The following is a 21493-nucleotide window of genomic DNA, read 5'->3' as shown; positions in this document are numbered from 1 at the left end:
TTTGGATGTGATACAAATAGCAAAGGCAAGAAAAGAAAAATTAAACAAATGAGACTGCATCAAACTAAAAAGTTTCTTCACAGCAAAGAAAACCATCAACAAAATGAAAAGGCAGCCTATGCAATAGGAGAAGATATTTGCAAACCACATTATCCGATGGGGGTTAATATCCAAAATATACAAGGAACTTCTATAACTCAGAGACAGAAAACTGCAAATAAGCTAACCAAAAAATAGGCAAAGACTTCAAATAGACATTTTTCCAAAAACCAGTACACAAGAAAATGTTCTCAATATCCCTAATTCTTGGGGAAATGTAGTCAGAACCACAGTAAAATACCTCACATCTGTTAGGATATTTGTTTTCAAGAAGACAGGAGATAACAGATCCTGGATGAGGATGTGGAGAAAAGGGAGCTTTCTTATATCAGTGATAGCAACATAAACTACTATAGCCATTATGGGAAACTGTGTGGAAGTTCCTCAAAAAAATTAAAAATAGAATTACCATATGATCCAGCAATTCCACTTCTGGGTATATACTCAAAGGAAGTGTGAAATCAGTGTCTCAGAGCGAAGCTATGAAAACGACCTAAGTGTCCATCAGTGGATGAATGGATAAAGATGTGGATTATTATTCAGCCATAAAAGAAAGAAGGAAATCTTGTAGTTTTTTTGACAATACAGATGAACCTGGAAGGCATTATCCTAAGAGAAGTAAGCCAGACAGAGAATGACAAATACTGCATGGTATCGCTTATTAGTAGAATCTTAAAAAAAATAAAAATAAAAAGTTGAATTCATAGAAACAGATAGTAGAAAAGTGGTTACCATGGACTGGGGGGGGGGGTGGTCAAGGGAATGAGCAATTGGTGAAAGGGTGTAAACTCGGTTATGAATAAATTCTGCTAAGAGAGTAGAACTTAAATGTTCTCATAAAAAAAAAAGTAAATAAGAGAGGTGATAGATGTGTTAATTTGGTGGGGAGAATCCTTTCCCAGTGTATATATATATCAGACCATCACATTGTATACTTTAAATATTTTACAATTTTGTCAGTTATACCTTTTTTTTTTTTAAAGATTTTATTTATTCATGAGAGACAGAGAGAGAGAGAGAGAGAGAGAGGCAGAGACGCAGGTAGAGGGAGGAGCTGGCTCCATGCAGGGAGCCTGACGCGGGACTCGATCCCGGGTCTCCAGGATCATGCCGTGGACTGAAGGCGGGATCCTGAGCTAAACCGCTGAGCCACCAGAGCTGCCCACTTATACCTTTCTAAAAAAAAAAAAAAACCACCTACTTAACCCTAATCCTTCAGTAAATCGATAAGCAAAGGCCTGGAAAAGTATCTGATTATAGATCAGACAACTATCAAGTTCTAAAACTGAGGTTTTAAGGAATGATCATAATGTGGAGGGAATAAAAGCAAGGTATTTCCTACACACACACACACACACACACACATTTTTAATTAGGTTATTCTGAGAATAGCACCATTTTAAAGAAATTAAAATGTATACCAGTGAAATCAGCCCATTTATAGAAGTATCTTACTCTAGGAAAAAATGAATAATGTTTGTTGTCTACATTTTTCAACCAGCTTACATTTTCACAGAGAAACATGATCTCTCTCTATGGTTATGAAGGAGAACAATTGACTAACAAGTAATGAATAAACTAGAAATCTTGGAAACATTGAAGGCATATTCTTCAGACAATACGATTTTTCATCTCAAATTGTATCCAGTCATTTCGTCTCTAATTAAAATAATGTGTTAACAGATGACAGAAAAGGGTATGACCAAAGAGTAAACATTTGGGAATGTATTTCCTTTATTGTCAAGAGGAAAAGGAGCCGTGAAAAACAGGATTCCCATCCGCTGGGTTGTGGTACCCCTATGGATAAATACCTTGATACTAGCAATGAACATAATTCATTTAGTACCTTAGTTCTGATTTCATGTTCATCAAGCAATCTTCAGAAAAAAAAGATGTGCCAGAAACTTTTAATTGGTTCCCAGTGTATTTCTTCTTTTTGAATTATAAAAACATGACATTTTTACCAGGCATATGATCATCCAGAAGAAATGCAACATTTTGTAGCCTCCCATGAGAGCCAGATACAACTGTATGAATTGGTTTCTAGCTACTATAAGGAGAAAAAAAGTGTATAATACTTCAGAGTTGTTCCCTTAACAGGTTTTGTCAATCCCCAGTCCTGCTGACATTTGGACTGAACAATGCTCCTGTGCATTGTAGGATATATTTAGCAACATTCCTGGCTTATATGCCAAGAGCACCCCCCTCAACCCAATGTGAGAACCAAAGATGTCTCCAGACATTGCCAGATGTCCTGAGAACCGCCACTTATAGAAAGTGGCATAATCTCTATTTTCCCCTTCCTCCCATGAAATGTGGATGTGGTGATAAGCCATCTTGGATAATAATGTAGCAAGAACTTAGAGATGGTAGAACAATGAAATAGAAGGAGCCTGCATCCCTGATTCTGTGGGTTCACTATACTGGACTGAGGTCACTTATGCCAAACTACTCTATGAGAGAAAAATACCAATCTCCTGCAGCCATGTAGATCAAGGATTGACAAACTATAGCCCACCAGTTAAATCCAGCCCGATGTCTGTTTTTTGTAAAAGCCACAACAGAACAGCCATGCCCTTTCATTTACAGATTGTGTCTACTTTAGCATAAAAACAAAGTAACGGTGACAGAGAACATCTGGCCCACAAAGCCTAAAATATTTATTCTCTGGTCCTTTAAGAAAATGTTTGATCACCTCTGGTGTAGATAATAAGCATACACTGAAACCCATGTGCTGTATAGTATTCTAAGTGCAACGTGTATGTTACCCTATTTAATCTTTACAGTTATTTTATGAGGTAGGTACTCTCTCATCCCCATTTTACAGATGAGGAAACCAGCGCAAAGAGTAGTAAGTAATTAGCCAAAGTCACCCACCTAGTGACATAGTTGGGTCCCAAATTTAGGCAGTATGCTTCTAAAATCTGCTAGGAAATAAAGATTGTGCTAATCCATGCAGCTTGGTATAATTGGTTTTTTTTTTTTAGTTGAATTTTTTTTTTTTTTGTTACTAATTCAGTAGAATTTAGATCTGTCACTGGGGTTACTTCTTTAAATATACTCTTTGTTGTCATCTTTTAATCCGGTCCCCATTTTAAAAATCAAAATTTTGGGATCCCTGGGTGGCGCAGTGGTTTGGCGCCTGCCTTTGGCCCAGGGCATGATCCTGGAGACCCGGGATCGAATCCCACGTTGGACTCCCGGTGTATGGAGCCTGCTTCTCCCTCTGCCTTTGTCTCTGCCTCTCTCTCTCTCTCTCTGTGACTATCATAAATAAATAAATTTTTAAAAAATCAAAATTTTTACTTCAGAACACAGATAAAAGTACATGCTTTATCCTAAAACTTTACATATACAGATTTTGTATAGTTAAAGGAAATTAACCCAAAATACACATTAATGTCACTGTCTTTTTTTAGAAAGCAATGAATAGATTCACATCAAGTTTAGGCAGAAATTCAGTCTGCTCAGTTTCATATGACCATAACATCTACTTTGAAAAAACAAACACAAAATATATATATATATATATATATCAGCTCTCATTTAGTTAAATGAGTAAAAGAGCCAGTAAAAATACTGGAAGGAATAATGGCTTCCAAAACTTCCAAATCCTGAACGGTGATGAAGACAAATACAGAGAGATCTGAGTAGACACACTATAGTTACACTGTTAAAGCCTAAACACAGAGGATCTTGAAAGATGCAAGATTTGGAAAACAACTCCTGTAGGGGGTGTGAGAAAGACTGAATGTTTATGTCTCCTCAGAATTCATATGTTGAAACCTAATCCCCATTGTGATGGTGTTAGGTGGGGGCCTTTGGAAGGGGATAAGTCATAAGGGTGGCACATAAATGTGCCTCATAAATGTGACTGTCCTTATAAAAGAGACCCCAGAAAACTCCCTTGCTCCATCTGCCATGTGAAGACATAGTGAAAAGATGGTCACATATTTTTAGAAGGTAGAGGAGGGTCAGTAATGTATCCTCCACACTGAGAAGGTGTTCTGAGACCTAAAAACTACACAGACTGCTCTACACTGTGTACAGTTTTATTCAGGGTAACTTACTGATTAGGGGGATTCCATGGACTGACAATCCAGGCAGCTATGCAGCTATTCTCTGCCCCCATTCTTCATCCAGTCCAAATCTTAACTCACAGTTTTTATAGTGTGAGGAGCATAGGAGTGATATCAAAGGATAGTTATCTAAAATGGTACCACTGTGTGTGGTACTGTGTGTGTCACTTTAGGGAAGATCAGAATGATCCTTCCCACATCCGGTAAGGGGATGTATTAACTTGGAGGATGTGGCCCCAAGGGAGGTCATTGTGCAGATCTGGACAAAAATGGAGGGCCAAAGATAGAGTCAGTATTGTCAGCAGTCCTACACCTATGAACCAGGAAGTAGACCTTCAGATAGCAAATCTGCCACTGTCTAGATCTTGGACTTCCCAGCCCTCAGAACTGCAACAAATAAATGTTGGTTGTTTAAGCCACCCAGTCTGTGGTATTTTTGTTATAGCAGCCTGAACAGAACAAGCTAAATCAATAGCAGTGTATGATTGAGAGCTGACTTCCTATCAGAACAGTGGAAGCCAGAGGTTAGTGAGAAGGAACCCTGCAATCCAATGACCCCTTCAGGATTCTTATCTTCCTGGTGAATTATTCCTATTTTAAAAATTATATAATGGCTTTTTTCATTCCTAGAAATGCTTTTATATTAAAGACAATTATATCTTTTTTTAAAAAAAAATAAGGTTTTATTTATTTACTTAAGAAAGAGAGAGAGAGCATGGGTGGGGTGAGGGGCAAACGGAGGAGACTTCCCACTGAGCAGGGAGCCCCATGAGCTCAATGCAGGGCTCAATCCTGGGACTCTGGGCTCATGACTTGAGCTGAAGGCAGATGCTTAACAGGTTCCCCAATTACATCTTATTTTAATATGGCCATACTAGCTTACTTTTACTAAACATATCTTTCACTGTGGCTCATTCTTTTTAGGGTCCTGGTTTTATGAAAGGGTCTCAGTTCTACTCTCAACCTTAAACTAGTCGAGTGCCATGTTTTCTGTTTAGGCAGGTGAGTTTTAAAACTTGAGCTTCCTAGCCATTTGGGGCAGTATATCTTCTCTCTCCCAAGGCTTACTGCTCCAGCTCTTAAGTGTCCCTTTCATTTCTGAAACTTGAGGATTTCCTTTTCTTTATTTCATGTTCAGCGATGTGACAGTTTCCCTTCCTAATTTATCCAGTACTTCTTTGTAGCAGGGGAATGGTGGGTTTTGCACCAAAGTCCTGGGCAGTAGTGATGAAAGACCGTTTGCCATGCATAGTTCGCCATGTTGTGGAATGCTTTCTCTATCTCACACTTTAAATCAGAGACTCTCAACCTTGGCTACCTATTGGAATCATTTGGGAAACTTAAATACTGATTACTGGATCCATTGCAAGAAATTTATTTAGTTGGTCAGAGATGAGGCATTGGCATTGGGGCTATTAAAAACTCTCCAAGTGATTCTAATGCAGCCAAGGCTGAGAACCACTCTTCACATGTTAGCAGCAACCACTCTGAGCTTTCAGCTATACTGAGACTTCAGCAGATTTGGGAGTTACTAGGGAGCAGCTGGATCTCTTTGGTGGGTTTTACAACTTCTCATCTTTATTTCAGGTCCATTTGTGTGTTAACCTGGTAGATCGAGTCAGATAATTTTCCTACATTTTCACTGTGTTCCTGCCGAATCTCTTAAGGCTTCAGAGGTTTTAGCTAGGGTGAACAGGTTTCTGAATTAGACTTCTTTTCTCGCTGTATCTACCTACTCCAATATTTTTCCCTTTAAAGAGTTTAGCTCTAACAGAAATGTTAGCTAGTCAGTTTAAGATGCCTAAACCTAGTGTATTTTCCAGCTTTCATTTGATTCATTGCTTGTGTTGAACTTTTTCAGGTTTTCCACAAACTGCATATTGATGAGTCATGCAAATGTTACGGGCAGTAACTTGTGCTGTGTACTAAGGAAATAGTCAAGCATGTCTGTGATACTCTTTTTCATTTTACAAGGAATTTGTAACTTTGGTGCAATAGTGACACGTGAGAAATGGCATTAAGCTGTGAAAAACAAAACTCACTGTTCTTATTTAAGAGTGGATGGTGGATTTAACTGTTGGGACTGATGAGTTACTTGATATTATTTGTGGCAGGGGAAAAAAAAAGGTTCTTAAGGACTCTATTGATTTGCATATACTTAGTTACAAATCTTTTCCTTGAAAGATCAGTTGTCTTGTATACCAAGATAAGCTGGTATGTTTGATTGTCCAGTGAGTGAGCCATTTAGCTTTGTGGTTCTCTTTTGCTTTTATTCCTGGAAGTTGTTCTACAGATTGCACTTTGGTTTGTTTGTTTCTTTTTTAAAAAAGATTTATTTATTTATTTTAGAGAGAAGGGGAATGTGCAAGTGTGAGTGGAGGAAGGGCAGAGGGAGAGAATCTCAAGCATACTCCCTTGTAAGCGTGGAAGCCAATGTGGTGCTCGATTTCATGATCCTGAGATCATGACCTGAGCCAAAATCAAGAGTCAGATGCTTAACCAACTGACTGAGCCACCAAGGCACCGCTGTACTTTGGTTTCAAATAGGAAACAGGAACTGATTATCTGAGTTGTTGATCAGGAAAAATAGTCACTCAGAGTGCAGGCTCTACTGAAAATGGATTAGTCTCTTCACTTATGAAAGCCAAAAGCTTATAAAACATTATTTAAATAGATAATACATATATGTGGCTTAAAAATTGAAAAAGCACAAAATGGTATAATAAGTCCTGTCAGTATCAACTGTTCTAAATCATGTGGTGCCATGTACTCTTGATAATGATGTGATGAAAATAGCACTTTACTTCTGTGGAGAATTCCACTAGAGGGACATCCTACAAAATATTTGAGCATTACTCCTCAAAACTGTCAAGGTCATCAAAAACAAGGAAAGTCAAAAAACAGTCACAGAAAAGAGGAACCTAAGGAGACAGTTAAATTTACTGTAGAATCTTGAATGGAATCCTGGGACAGAAAAATGACAAAAAAACTCTTTAAAATTCTGAGTAAATTGTGGACTTTAATAATAATGCATCAGTACTGCTCTCATTAAATGTAGTAAAAGTACCATACAAATGTAAGATGTTAACAACAGTGGAAACTGTAAAGTGTGGTGAAACTCCTTTGCACTATCTTCTCATTTCCTGTATAAATCTAAAACTGTTCTAAAAAAATAAGATATTCTTTAAAAAATCTTCCTTCTTTCCTGAACCTCTAGTACCCTGGTCTAAAGGGAATTACTTTTTTTAAAAAAAAAAAAAAACAGGGAACTTTAGTATAAATAAGAGGTCCTGGGGGACAGGGAGGGCCCCGAGGGGCTTCCATAATTTAACACTCTTCAAAAGCACAAACAACAGCAGGGGCAGGGTGGGGACCAGGGCAGTAAAGGGAATCACTTCTTACCATTTTCTTGTGACTCCTTTGGGAGAGATTTTATGCCAATATGAACACATTATATGCATATTCTTCTCTCTTCTTAAAAATAAAAAAGACAATGCAATATACACACATAATATTATTTCAATTAATATGTTTGGTGGTTTTTCCACATTATCTTATATATTCATTCCTATGGATAGTATTTCATTATATAGATACACCACAGTTTAACTGATCTCCTGTTACTGAATAGTTAGGTTGTCTTGTTTGACTGCAGGTGTATTAGTTTATAACCTTAACATTTGCAACAGAGTTAGGAGGTGGGAATTGAGGTTTGGGATGGTGAGAAGGGAATAATAGTCCAGTTTTATTTTGGTATTTAGTTGGATTTATACATTCATCCATTTAATTTAATATTCCACTTATCCCTGGAAAAGGATTTGAGGAAGATTGTGTCTGTTTATTTAAATCTTTTTGATGAATATCTGGGGGATGCTTCCTATATACTAATCATAATGCTAATAAGTAAGTGCAGGTGATACAGGAATCTGTTCAAGTACAGGTCCAGATCTTAGCTTATGGTGAAAGAGACAGCTCCAAGAATATAATTGTATTTTTGTAGTCTATGCTAACACTGTGCTGCAGAAACACAAATGAGGAACTGACTATACATTTTGAGTTTTCGGTGTCATTCCAGATAAACTCAATGATATGAAGGTTCAGATAAGCTTAATGATATAAAGGTTCATGGTTGACTCAGTTGGATGTTTTTGTCATCAAGGGAAGAGAAGGTCCTCAGTTTTCTCCTGCTTGTAGTATCTGGAGTCAGAGACTTTATGTTAATAGAGTAGACTTAGTCTGCCTCCACTCTAAGTCAAGTTCTGGGAGAAATGTCCTGTAAATTGCTTGGATTTATAAGCAGTGAAGAATACTCAGCAACATGATTACCTTATGCTTCAGTATGCATTCAGGAAAAGTATTGTATACTGTAGTTTGGTGAACCTGCTACACACAGTTGTGAAACCATTGTTGTTTTTTTTCCCCCCAGGAATGGTTATATCTAAAGACACAGGGAAAGGATGAAGTGTTGTGCTTTTTACAACCTGGTTCCTTTTCATGACAAAGCCTTCCTCCATGAGCTAGCCTTGCTCTTCTTTCTTGTCTAGCTTCAAAGACTGGCTCTCTTTGGTTTATTTAATTATATATTTATTTTTAATCACAAAATAAATACATGATTGTATTTCCACAAGATATTCAAGCACTGTTTCCCTTGACTCCAATTCCATTCCTCTTCAAAGAAGGAACCATTCATTGCTATCATTTGGTATATGTGGAAAGAGTGTGTGTGTGTGTGTGTATGTGTGTGTGTGTTTTACATTAATGATGTCCTACAAAATGCACTATCCTCTTACTTGATTTGTTCACTTAGTAGTGTGTATTAGACAGTATTCCAGGGTATAACATGTTGATTGACCTTATTGCATTTTATAGCTATAACAAAATTTGTTCAACCTTTCTGCTGCTGTTGGCCTTCTAGGTTGTTATCATTTTTGGTTTATTATTATGAGCAATGCTGTAGTGGCTTCCTTGTGCATTCCTTGTACAATGTAGGGGTTTCTCTAGGTTATTAAGAAGTGGATTTGCTACTCATGAGATTTAGGGGTTTTAAATTTTGCCAGATACTGCTAACATATTGTCGCATGAGAAAAACAAGTTGTAGATTTTTTTTTTTTTTAAATCTTTATTTATTTATGATAGTCACACAGAGAGAGAGAGAGGCAGAGACACAGGCAGAGGGAGAAGCAGGCTCCATGCACCGGGAGCCCGATGTGGGATTCGATCCCGGGTCTCCAGGATCGCGCCCTGGGCCAAAGGCAGGCGCCAAACCGCTGCGCCACCCAGGGATCCCCCAAGTTGTAGATTTGATTGGATAGCATGACACCATTTATGTTGGAAGAAGAGCCCAGATATGTCACAAGAACATATTCTATTGACTGGACTGTTAATAGTTGAAAATTTTGAAGAGAATACTAGGCTTCAGAATGGTAGTCAAAGGGACTTAGGGCTTTTCAGTGATGTTTAGGTTTTTATTACAAGAATGTGTCCATGCCCTATTTGAATTATAAATAGTTACCAATAAAAATAAAAAGAATGTTTGAATAATTTATATCTATTTTTATGCCTTGGGCAGAGAATAGTCCCTGTTTTTAATCCATTTAAAATTTTGATCATTTATTAGGATGTAGAAAAAAAATCAGTGTATTTCAAAAAGTGGAATTAGGTGATGTTACATGAAGGGTCACATTCTTTGGCCACTGGTATCCCAGTCAAGTATTTAATCATCTTGGATTTTCTGAATTTTATAGTAAAAAGATATCTGTTATTGTAACTTTCTGTTTTTAATATTTAGATTCTAGTAAAAGTGACTAAATTTTAAAAAAAAAATTTACTATTGACCTTAATTCTCCTTAATGTAAAATAGAGTATTTAAATATTGCCAGTGTTGTGTGAATACAGTAAACAATTGCTTAAATTATGTGACTCCAAAGAATAGGTGTTTTTTAATGTATAACTTCTTTTTCCTTAAAGAGATGTGAAAGCTGGAAATATTCTTCTTGGAGAAGATGGCTCAGTACAGATTGCAGGTAATGATTAGTATTTCTTTTTATTTTGATTTAATGGTCAGTAGAACTACCTTACTTATCTTTTGTGTTTTCAGAGCCAGTTTTCTCTTCTAGTGCCTGGACTCTATCTAGCCAAGCAGCCTATATTGGCACATCCCTGCTGATTCTCAAGATACCCTCCACTATTTATCCTTCATTGTTGATCTCAGACATTTTTCTCTGTCCACTAGTCATTACCTTCCAGTTTTCACTCCTTACCCCCAGGAGTCATCTTCTATGGGTTCTCATAGCAGTCTTTGCTTTCCTTTGAAGGAAAAGTAGTCAAGAAACCGCACTGTGTTTATAAATTAATATGCTTTAGTATCTGGTGAGAGAGGTGATACAGAGCGACTTCTGTCCTGGGGTGATTGGGGTATTTGCCAGTGAGGAGGAGGCATTTGAGAGGTGCAAGTGCACATTTGGTAGATTCAGAGCCGAACAGATAAGATAGGATATCTTATTAATTATGCCACTCAATGGCATCTAGAATAGTGAATTCTTTCCAGAAGGTTTTCAGTTTACTTTGCCCAGATCCAGTAGAGGATAAGATATGGTAAGTCCGAGGCCTGCCAGAGGTGACTATGCTGGTGAAATACCCCTCCTCCAGGCTGAGACTCTGGAGTGGCCTTACAGCAGGATTGTTGAGTAAGTCGCTCATCTGAGAAGGCCTTGGCTTGGTCCCTCCCACACTGCTGGGACAGTCAGGTGTTTGACAGGAGGAAGATAATCACCCAGACCATAACTTACTTCTTCAGCTTTAGAGGATAATTTAGATGCACTTCTTCCTTCATGTCAACCTAGAAAGTATTTTAATGAAGCCACATAATGCTTTAGCATTAAAGAAAATATTGATAAATTTGGCTCTTTTAAAATTCACAGCTTCTAGGGACTCCTGGGTGGCTCAGCGGTTGAGTGTCTGCCTTCGGCTCAGGGCATGATCCTGGGGTCCTGGGATCGAGTCCCACATCGGGTTCCCTGCATGGAGCCTGCTTCTCCCTCTGCCTGTGTCTCTGCCTCTCTCTCTGTGTCTCTTATGAATAAATAAAATCTTAAAAAAAATAAAATAAAATTCACAGTTTCTGTTTATTGAAAGAGGGGCAAATGGCTAATCATCATTAATAAGCAAAAAGACAAACCACAGAATAGAGAAGATATTTGCAGCATGAATAATGGATGTAGGGCTCAAATTTAGAAGAATTCATTAAGAAAAATCAGATAAAAAATGGGAAGACTTCCCAAATGAAGACATCAAAACATAAGTGTAATAAAAGGCGTTCAGCCTTACTAATAATCAGTTAAGTGCCTAGTACAGACATACCTCGGAGATACTGTGGGTTTGATTCCAGACCACCACAGTAAAACCAATATTGCTTTAAGGCAAATCAAATGAATTTGTTGGTTTCCCAGTGTGCATAAAAGTTATTTACACTATGCTAAAGCCTATTTAATGCACAATGCAGTATTTCTAAAAAAAAAAAAAATATATATATATATATATATATACCTTAATTAAAAATACTTTATTGCTAAAACATGCCAACCATCCTTTGAGCTGATCTCAGTGAGTCATAATCCTTTTGTTGGCATAGGGTCTTGTCACCATGTTGATGGCTGCTCATTGATCAAGGTAGTAGCTGCTGATGGCTGAAGTGGCTGTAGCAGTTTCTTAAAATAAAGTAACAATGGCATTTGCTACAGCAGTTGACTCTTCTTTTTATAAATGATTTCTCTGTAGCATGCAGTGCTGTTTTACCCACAAAAGAACAACTTTCAAGATTGGAGTCAGGGGATCCCTGGGTGGCGCAGCGGTTTGGCTCCTGCCTTTGGCCTAGGGCGCGATCCTGGAGACCCGGGATCGAATCCCACATCGGGCTCCCGGTGCATGGAGCCTGCTTCTCCCTCTGCCTGTGTCTCTGCCTCTCTCTCTCTGTCTGTGACTATCATAAATAAAAAAAAAATAAAAAAATAAAAGAAAAAGCTTTAAAAAAAAAAAAAGATTGGAGTCAGTCCTCTTAAATCTTGCTTTATCAACTAGGTTTATGTAATATTCTAAATCCTTTGTTGTCACTTCAACAATCTTCACACATCTTCACCAGCAATAGATTATATCTCTAGAAAACACTTTCTTTGCTCATCTATAAGAGGCAACTCTTCATTTGTTCAAGTTTTATCACAAGATTGCAGCAGTTCAGTCACATATTCAGGGACCACTTCTGATTCTAGTTCTCTTGCTATTTACACCACATCTGTAGCTATGTCCTCCACTAAAGTCTTGAACCCCTCAAAGTCCATGAGGGTTGGAATCACTTTCTTCCAAATTCCTGTTAATGTGATATTTTGACCTCTTCTCATGAATCATGAATGTTCTTAATGGCATCTTGAAGAGTGAATTCTTTCCATAAGATTTTGAGTTTACTTTGCCCAGATCCAGTAGAGGAATCACTAGCCTTATAGAATGTGTTTATTAAATAATAAGACTTATTTTTTAAGATTTTATTTATTTATTCATGAGAGACAAAGAGGCAGAGACATAGGCAGAGGGAGAAGCAGGCTCTTCATGGGGAGCCTGATATGGGACTAGATCCCAGGACCCCAGGATCATGCCCTGAACTGAAGGTAGATGCTCAACCACTGAGCCACCCAGGCATCCCAAGTAATAAGACTTAAAAGTCAGAATTACCCCCTGATCCATGAGCTGCAGAATGGATGCTGTGTTAGCAGGCATAAAAACAATATTAATTTCATTGTACGACTCCTTCAGAGCTCTTAGGTTACCAGGTCATTGTCAATATTTTTTTAAAGATTTTATTTTAGAGTGAGTGCATATGGGCAGAGGGAGAGGGAGAGAATCTCAAAGTTGATGCTGTGCTGAGTGCAGAGCCCAACATGGTTCTTGATCTCATGACCCTGAAATCATGACTTGAGTCAAAACCAAGAGTTGGATGTTTAACCAGCTGAGCCACCCAGGCACCCCAGTGAGCAGTAATATTTTGAAATGGATCTTTTTTTTTTTCTAAGCAATAGATCTCAACAGTGGGCTTAAAATATTTAGTAAACCCATGTTGTAAACAGACGTGCTGTCATTCAGGCTTTGTTCTTCCATTTACAGAGCACAGGAAGAGTAGATTATTCTTAAGGGCCTTAGAATTTATGGAGTGGTAAATGAACATTGGTTTCAGCTTAAAGTCACTAGTTGCATTAACCCTAAACATGAGAGTCAGCATGTCCTTTGAAGCTAGGTATTGACCTCTCTAGCTAAAAAAGTCCAAGATGGCATCTTCTTCCAATAGAAGGATGTTTTGTCTACATTGAAAATCTGTTGTTTAGTGTAGCTACTTTCATGTATTAACTTAGTTAGATATTCTGGATAACTTGTTACAGCTTCTACATCAGCACTTGCTGCTCCACCATGCACTTTTATGTTATGGAGGTGGCTTCTTTCCTTAAACCTCATGAACCAACCTCTGCCGGCTTTGAGCTTTTCTTCTGCAGCTTCCTCACCTCTCTCAGCCTTCCTAACATTGAAGAGAATTAGGGTCTTGCTCTGGATTAGGCTTTGGCATAAGGGAATGGCTGGTTTCATTTTCTGTCCAGACCACTAAGACTTTCTTCATATCAGCAATAAGGCTGTTTTGCTTTTCTTATTCGTATGTTCACTGGAGTAGAATTTTTAATTTTCTTCGAGAACTTTTCCTTTGCATTCACAACTTGCCTAACTGGTACAAGAGGCCTAGCTTTTTGCCCACTTTGGCTTTCAACGTGCCTTCCTTACTGAGCTTAATCATTTCTAGCTTTTGATTTAAAGAGAGAGACTATATGACTCTTCCTTTCACATGAACACTCAGAGGCTCTTGTAGGGTTTTTAATTGGCCTAATTTAGGGACACCTGGGTGGCTCAGGGCGTGATCCCGGGGTCCCGAGTTCAAGTCCCACATTGGGCTTCCTGCATGGAGCTTGCTTCTCCCTCTGCCTATGTCTCTGCCTCTCTCTCTGTGTGTCTCATGAAAAAATAAATAAAATCTTTTTTTTTTTTTAATTATTTACTTGACAGAGATTGAGAGAGAGAGAGAGACCACTCACAGTAAGGGGAGTACAGGCAGAGGGTGAGGGAGAAACAGGCTGTCTGCTGAGCAGGAAGCCTGATGCGGGGTTTGACCCTAGAACCCCGGGATCATGACCTGAGCTGAAGGGCAGATGCTTAACCAACTGAGCCACCTAGGCGCCCTGAAAAAATAAGTAAAATCTTAAAAGAAAAAAAGGCCTAATTTAAATATTGTTGTGTGTCAGGGGATAGGGAGGCCTGAAGGAGAGGGAAAGATATGGGAGAATGGCTGGTTGGTGGAGCATTTAAAACACATACAACATTTATTAAGTTTGCCTGGTTTGAGGTGCCCCCAAAACAATTACAGTAGTAACATAAAAAATCATTAATCACAGATTCACCATAAGAAATACAATAATAGGGATCCCTGGGTGGCGCAGCGGTTTAGCGCCTGCCTTTGGCCCAGGGCACGAACCTGGAGACCCAGGATCGAATCCCACGTCGGGCTCCCGGTGCATGGAGCCTGCTTCTCCCCCTGCCTATGTCTCTGCCTCTCTCTCTGTCTCTCTCTCTGTGACTATCATAAATAAATAAAAATTAAAAAAAAAAAAAAGAAATACAATAATAATGAAAAATTTTGAAATATTGCAAGAGTTATGAAAATGTGACAGAGACAAGAAGGAAGCAAATGTTGGAAAAATTGTGCTAGTAGACTTGTTTAAAGCAGGGTTGCAATAGACCTTCAGTTTTTAAAAAACACAGTATTTGTGAAGTCTAAGTAAGGTGAAGGAGTAAAAAACAAGGTATGCTTGTAAAATAACATTGGGATGCCAAGTTACATTGGCTGACAGGCAAAAACATCTGACACCACAGTTGTTAGTGTCATTGTAGAGCAAAGAAAAATCTCATATTCCTATAGTGGGAGAATAAATTAGTGCAAACACTATATTAAGTTGAAGTATGCATACCCTAAAACTTTGGCTTCTCGGTGTATGGCCTAGAGAAAATGATGCTTATATGTGCCATAGTGCTCATAAGCATTAAAAGTTTGAAACAGTCCAACATCCTTCATTAATAGAATGGATAAATATAAATAAATTATGGTTAATATATGTATTAGAATACTATATAGTGATGAATGTAGATGGAACTACAACTACATTCAAAAGCATTAATAAGGTATAAAAAGATAAGGTGAAAGAAAACAGTCAAAATAGAATATATAGCATATGAATTCGTTTATATAGGTTCAAAACCAAGCACAAGTATGCTATATTGTTAGAAAAGTAAACCCAAGTGGCAAAAAACTAAAGAAGAGAGGATTCTGGGAAGATGGTGAAGTGGAAAGCACCTGGAATCTCTCCACAGCTAGACGACAACTAAACCAGCAGAATCTGTTTGATATAACTGTTCTATAATTTTGCAGTTCCTCAGAAGGTATGTAAGTTCTAGGAGAAGACTTAGAAGATAAATTGCAGTTAATTTCAATCAATTTCAGAGCTATATATCCCCCAGCCATCAGTCTCCTGGCAGGCAGCTGGGCACCTGTTTTTGGAGCAACTTGCACAGAACTTTTGGAACCCACCGTGGGCAAAATGGACTCTGTCTTCCAAATATCATGGATCTGTGCTCTGATCATTGATTGCTGCTTCTGATCACATTGGTACAGATAAAGAGGCAGACAACCATTGGTGTGGCACTCTCTCCCCTCTACGGGATTTAATAGAGCAACACCTGTTTTTCCTTCCCTTCATTTTTCTCTTCTTCCCATTTTTGGAGCCAGACATTAAAAAATAACTACATTGGTGGGGAAAACTGGAAAATGATTGCATATGCCAGGAAAAGGTGCAAAAAAGTCCTAAGAAGAGCTTGCTTATACTTCAGGCTGATGCTTGACACAGAAATAATCTATAACAACCAAAATAAAAACAATTTACAACAAAAAAAAAGCATCAAACTTTGGGAGAGGGAGATAATCTGATTTCTAGAAGAACCACATCATTAGACTCAATTGTCCAATTTTCAACAAAAAAATCACAGGGTATTCAATGAAACAGTAAAGTATAGTCCATTCAAAGGAAACGAATAATAAAAATGGTCTCTCTATCAAATGAAAAAACTTTGATAAGAGATCTACTAACAAAAATAAAGGAAGATATGAATAAACTCAAGAAAACAAGTATGGATAAAATGGAACTACCAATAAGGAAAAAGAACCTAAGAACAAAAGCGATTCTGGAGCTAAAAGGTACAGTAGTTTGTATTATGAAGTGAAAAGCTTACTAGAAGGATGCAAATGCAGATTTGAACTGGCTGAAAAAAGAATTGATGAATTTGAAGGCAGGAAAATGGAAATTACAGTGTCTAAGGGAAGAAAGGACAAAGATTGAAGAAAAGTGAACAGAGCTCAAGGGACCTGTTGGACACCATCAAGCAGACCAATATACATGTGGGAAGTTCCAGAAGGATGAGAGAGAAATGGGTAGAGAATATTTGAATAAATAATGGCTGTAAACTGTTGAAACTTGATGGAGAATATGAATATAAATATCCAAGAATCTCAGTGATCTCCAAGTAAGATGAGCTCTAAGTGATCTACAGAGATACCTTATAATCAAACTTATGAAAGCCAAAGAAAAAGAATCTTACAAGCAAGAAGATAGGAGTGACTCATCACATACTAGGGATCCTCAATATGGCTGTCAGCAGATGTCTCATTGGAAACTTTGGAGGCCAGAGGGCAGTGGGCCAATGTATTCCAAGCAGTAAAAGAAAACATAGTTAAGAATCCTATATCTGGTAAAACTATCCTTGAAAGTGAGGAATAAATCAAGACATTGCCAGATAAACAAAAGCTGAAGAAATTTGTTTCTGATAGATATGCCTGCAAGAAATGCTCACAGGAGTCCTGCAAAGTGGAACAAAAGGATACTAGACAGCAACTTGCTTCACTTCTTTTTTCCTGCATGACTACATTACTAAAAAAAAAAAAAAAAAAAAAAAAAGGGTATTACTGTTAACTAGTTTGTAAATCCAAAATACGTTTGCTACTTAAGAGACCAATGAACTTAAGAGTTAATCAATTCATCGTTTTGAGCACACAATGTGTTAAGATGTAATTTTGTGAGAGTAACCAGCAAGGGTGGGAATAGTGCTATAAAGAAGAGATTTTGTGTTACTGAAGTTAGGCTGTTATAAATTCAAGATTTTTTTGGAAAAAAATAACTTTTTTTTTTTTTTTCAATTAAGTGATCTCTATATCCAACGTGAGGCTTGAACTCATGACCCCGAGATCAAGAGTTCAGGCTGTATTGACTGAGCCAGCCAGACATCTCCTAGGCTAGTATAAATTCATATTAGAGTGTTATAACTTTAGAATGCTAAATGTAATCTCTAGTAACCAAAAAATAAATAGTAATGGAATATAAACAGAAATGAGAAAGAAAACTAAGCATTTCACAACAAAAAGTCAACTGAACAGAAAAGTAATGCAGGAAATGAGAGACAAAAAAGCAAGAAGACATATGGGAAACAAATAGGACAATGACAGAAGTCAGTCCTTCCTTATCAGTAATTGCTTCAAATGTAAATGGATTAACTCTCCAATCAAAAGACAGAGATTGGCAAAACAGATCATAATACTTAATCCAACTATATACTGTCTATAAGGGACTCACTTTAGATCCCAGATACAAATACGTTGAAAGTGGAAGGATGGCAAAAGGTTATTCCATGCAAATAGTAACCAAAAGAGAACAGAGGTAGCTATTTTAATATCAGGGAAAATAAACCTTAAGTCAAAAAGGGTTACAAAACAAAGACTTTACCTATTAATAAAGTTTCAGTACAGCAAAAAGATATAACAATTATTATTTGTACACATAATAACATACCAACAAAATATATGAAGGAAATACTGACAGAACTGAAGGGAGAACTAGAACTAGATAGCTCCACATTAGTAGTTGGAGACTTCAATATTCCATTCACAAAAATGGATACAACAGACAGGATTAAGGAAATGAAAGACTTAATACAATACACTACACACCTAGAGCTAACAACTCAACAGGATTGAGATACACCTTCTTCTCAAGTACACATGGTGTAGACCATGTTAGACTGCATATTAAGTCCCAATAGATTTTATTTTATTTTTATTAAAATTTATTTCTTTATTTTAGAGAGAGAAAGAGTGCGCATGAGCCGGGGTGGGGGGTGGGGGGAGGGAGGGAGTGAGAGAATCCTGAAGCAGACACCTCCTTGCTGAGTGTAGATCCCAACGTGGGGCTTGATCCCAGGAGGATCATGAGATCATAACCTGAGCTAAAACCAGGAGTTGGCTGCTTAACCAACTGGGCCACCTAGGCACCCCAAGTCCCAACAGATTTTAAAAGATACTGTTAAAAGATATATTGAAAAGATACTACTACTTCAAAAGATACAAAATACTTCATCTGACTGCTGTGGATAGTTAGAAATTAATAGCAGATGACTAAAAATTTTACAAATTTGCAGAAATTAAACAACACACACTCAACCAATGGATAAAGGAAAGTTTCACAAGGGAAATTAAAAAATACTTAGAGATGAATGAAAACAGAATCACAATATATCAGAACTTCTGGGTCATAGCAAAAGTATTGCCAAAGGGCAAGTTTATAGCTAGAGACACTTTATTTAAAAAATAAGATAGCGAACCAACCATCTTACTTTATGCCTCAAGGAACTAGAAAAACTAAACCCAACACTTAACAGAAGGAAGAAAATAACAAAATTTAGAGAAGAGATAAGAAAAAGAAAAGCAGTAGAAAAAAAAAAAAAAAGAAATGCAGTAGAGAGGTGATTCTTTGAAAGATCACCAAAATTGACAAACCTTTACCTTGATGAACTAGGGAAAAAGAGAAGATTCAAATGACAAAAATCACAAGTCAAGTAGATGTATCAGACAAAGTAGACTCTAGAACAAAGACCATAAATAAAGAAAGGCATTACATATTCATAAAGGGGTCAGTCTGAAAAGATAAAACGTCTGTAAATATTTGTGCACCCAACATGGAAGCATCTAATTATGTAAAGTAAATATTATTAGACCTAACAGAAGAAATAAACAGTAATACTGTAAGAGTAAGGGGCTTTAATACTCCCATTTAAATCAGTGGATAGATGATTTAGACAGAAAATCAAGAAGGAAACATCAGCTTTAAATAATAACGTTAGATCAGATAGACTTAACGTACATTTATAAAACATTCTATCCCAAAGCAACAGAATACACATTTTTCTCAAGTACACATGGAACATTTTTCAAGACAGATCATATGTTAGGCCACAAAATAAGTCTTAATAAATTTAAGAGGCCTGAAATCAAATCAAGCATTTTTTTCTATAGTGGTATGAAACTAGAAATTTATGTGAAGAAAATGGGAAAATTTACAAATATTTGGAGATTAAACAACATGCTACTGAACAACCAATGGGTCAGTGAAGAAACTAAAAAATACCTTGTGACAAATGAAAATGGAAATGTAACATACCATATTTATTGGATGCATCAAAAGCATTTCTTCTCCCTACCCCTTGAATCACCTATTTCTTGGTTCTAAGAGGGAAGTTCATAGTGATAACGCTTACCCCAAGAAATAAAGTCTCAAGCAACTTTATATCTCAAGGAACTAGAAAAAAAAAAAAAGAAAAAAATGAAACCTGGTTAGCAGAAGGAAGGAATTAACAAAGACTAGAATAGAAATAAATGAAATAGAGACTACATAATGACAATAGAAAAGATCATTGAAATTAAGCTAGTTCTTTGAAAAGATAAACAAAATTGGCAAATGTTTAGCTTAGATTCACCAAGAAAAAGGATTTAAGTAAATAAAATGAGAAATGAAAAAAAAATGAAAGAGAAGTTACAACTGATATTATAGAAAGGGCAAGAGACTATTATGAACAATTATATGCTAACAGATTGGGCAATTTAAAAGAAATGGATAAATTTCTGGAAACACACAACCTACAAGACTGAATCATGATGCATTAGAAAGACTGAGCAGACCAATTACTAGTAAAGAGATTGGATCAGGAATCATAAACCTCCCAACAAGTTAAAGTCCGGTACCAGACAGCCTCACTGGTGAATTCTACCAAACATTGAAAGAATTGATACTAATCCTTCTCAGTCTCTTCCAAAAAATAGTAAGGGGGGGAACTTTTTATTTTTTTATTTTTAAAGATTTTATTTATTCATGAGAGACACAGAGAGAGAGAGAGAGAGGCAGAGACACAGGCAGAGGGAGAAGCAGGCTCCATTCAGGGAGTCCCACATGGGACTCAATCCCAGGTCTCCAGGATCACACCCTGGGCTGCAGGTGGCGCTAAACCGCTGTGCCACCAGGGCTGCCCGAGGCAGGTACTTTTTAAAACATATTTTATGAGGCCAGCATTACCTTGATACCAAAACCAGACAAGAATGGCACAAGAAAAGAAAATCACTCTGATGGACATAGATGCAAAAGTCTTCAACAAAAATATTCGTAAACTTGGGATGCCTAGGTGGCTCAGTGGATGAGCGTCTGCTTTTGGCTCAGGGCGTGATCCTGGGGTCCTGGAATTGAGTCCTGCATTGGGCTTCCCACAGGGAGCCTGCTTCTCCCTCTGCCTGTGTCTCTGCCTCTCTGTGTCTTTCATGAATAAATAAATAAAATCATAAAAAAATATATTAGTAAACTCAGTTCGGTAATACATTAAAAGGACCATCCACCTTGATGTAGTGGTTATGTCAGGGATGCAAGGATTGTTCAAAATCTGCAAATTAGTATGATATACCACATTAACAAAATGAAGGATAAAAATTATCATTTCAACAGATGCAGTAAAAGCATATAACAAAATTCAACATACATGTATTTTTCTCTATAAAGCCAGTATAGAGAGACATACCTCAACATAATAAAGGCTATGTATGATAAGCCCACAGCTAACATTATACTTAATGGTAGAAAACTGAAAGCATTTCCTTTAAGATCATGAGCAAGACAAAGATGCCCATTCTCACTATAGTATTGGAAGTACTAGCCAGAGGAGTTAGGCAAGAAAAAGAAATTAAAGGCATCCAATTTAGAAAGCAAGAAGTAAAACTGTCACTGTTTGCAGATGACATGATACTAAATATAGCATACCCTAAAGCTCCATCAGAAAACACAAACAAGCAATTTATCATAAAGGAGTCAAGA

The 21493-nt window shown here is 37.2% G+C and overlaps 1 protein-coding gene across 4 annotated transcripts in view; it reads left to right on the top strand.

Moving 5' to 3' along the window:
* The window catches only part of OXSR1 (oxidative stress responsive kinase 1), a 95160-nt gene that overhangs the window by 39090 nt on the left and 34577 nt on the right, over positions 1-21493 (top strand). For all 4 annotated transcript variants that reach the window (XM_077865808.1, XM_077865809.1, XM_077865807.1 and 1 more), the window contains exon 5: positions 10146-10201. In XM_077865808.1, coding sequence (XP_077721934.1) covers positions 10146-10201 — 56 coding nt within the window. The remainder of the gene's footprint in view (positions 1-10145; positions 10202-21493) is intronic.

The sequence above is a fragment of the Canis aureus genome, chromosome 22 (assembly GCF_053574225.1).
Source record: "Canis aureus isolate CA01 chromosome 22, VMU_Caureus_v.1.0, whole genome shotgun sequence".
NCBI classification, from domain to species: domain Eukaryota; kingdom Metazoa; phylum Chordata; class Mammalia; order Carnivora; family Canidae; genus Canis; species Canis aureus.
The sequence above is the reverse complement of the archived record's forward strand: the minus strand, read 5'-3'. Positions and strand labels throughout refer to the sequence as shown.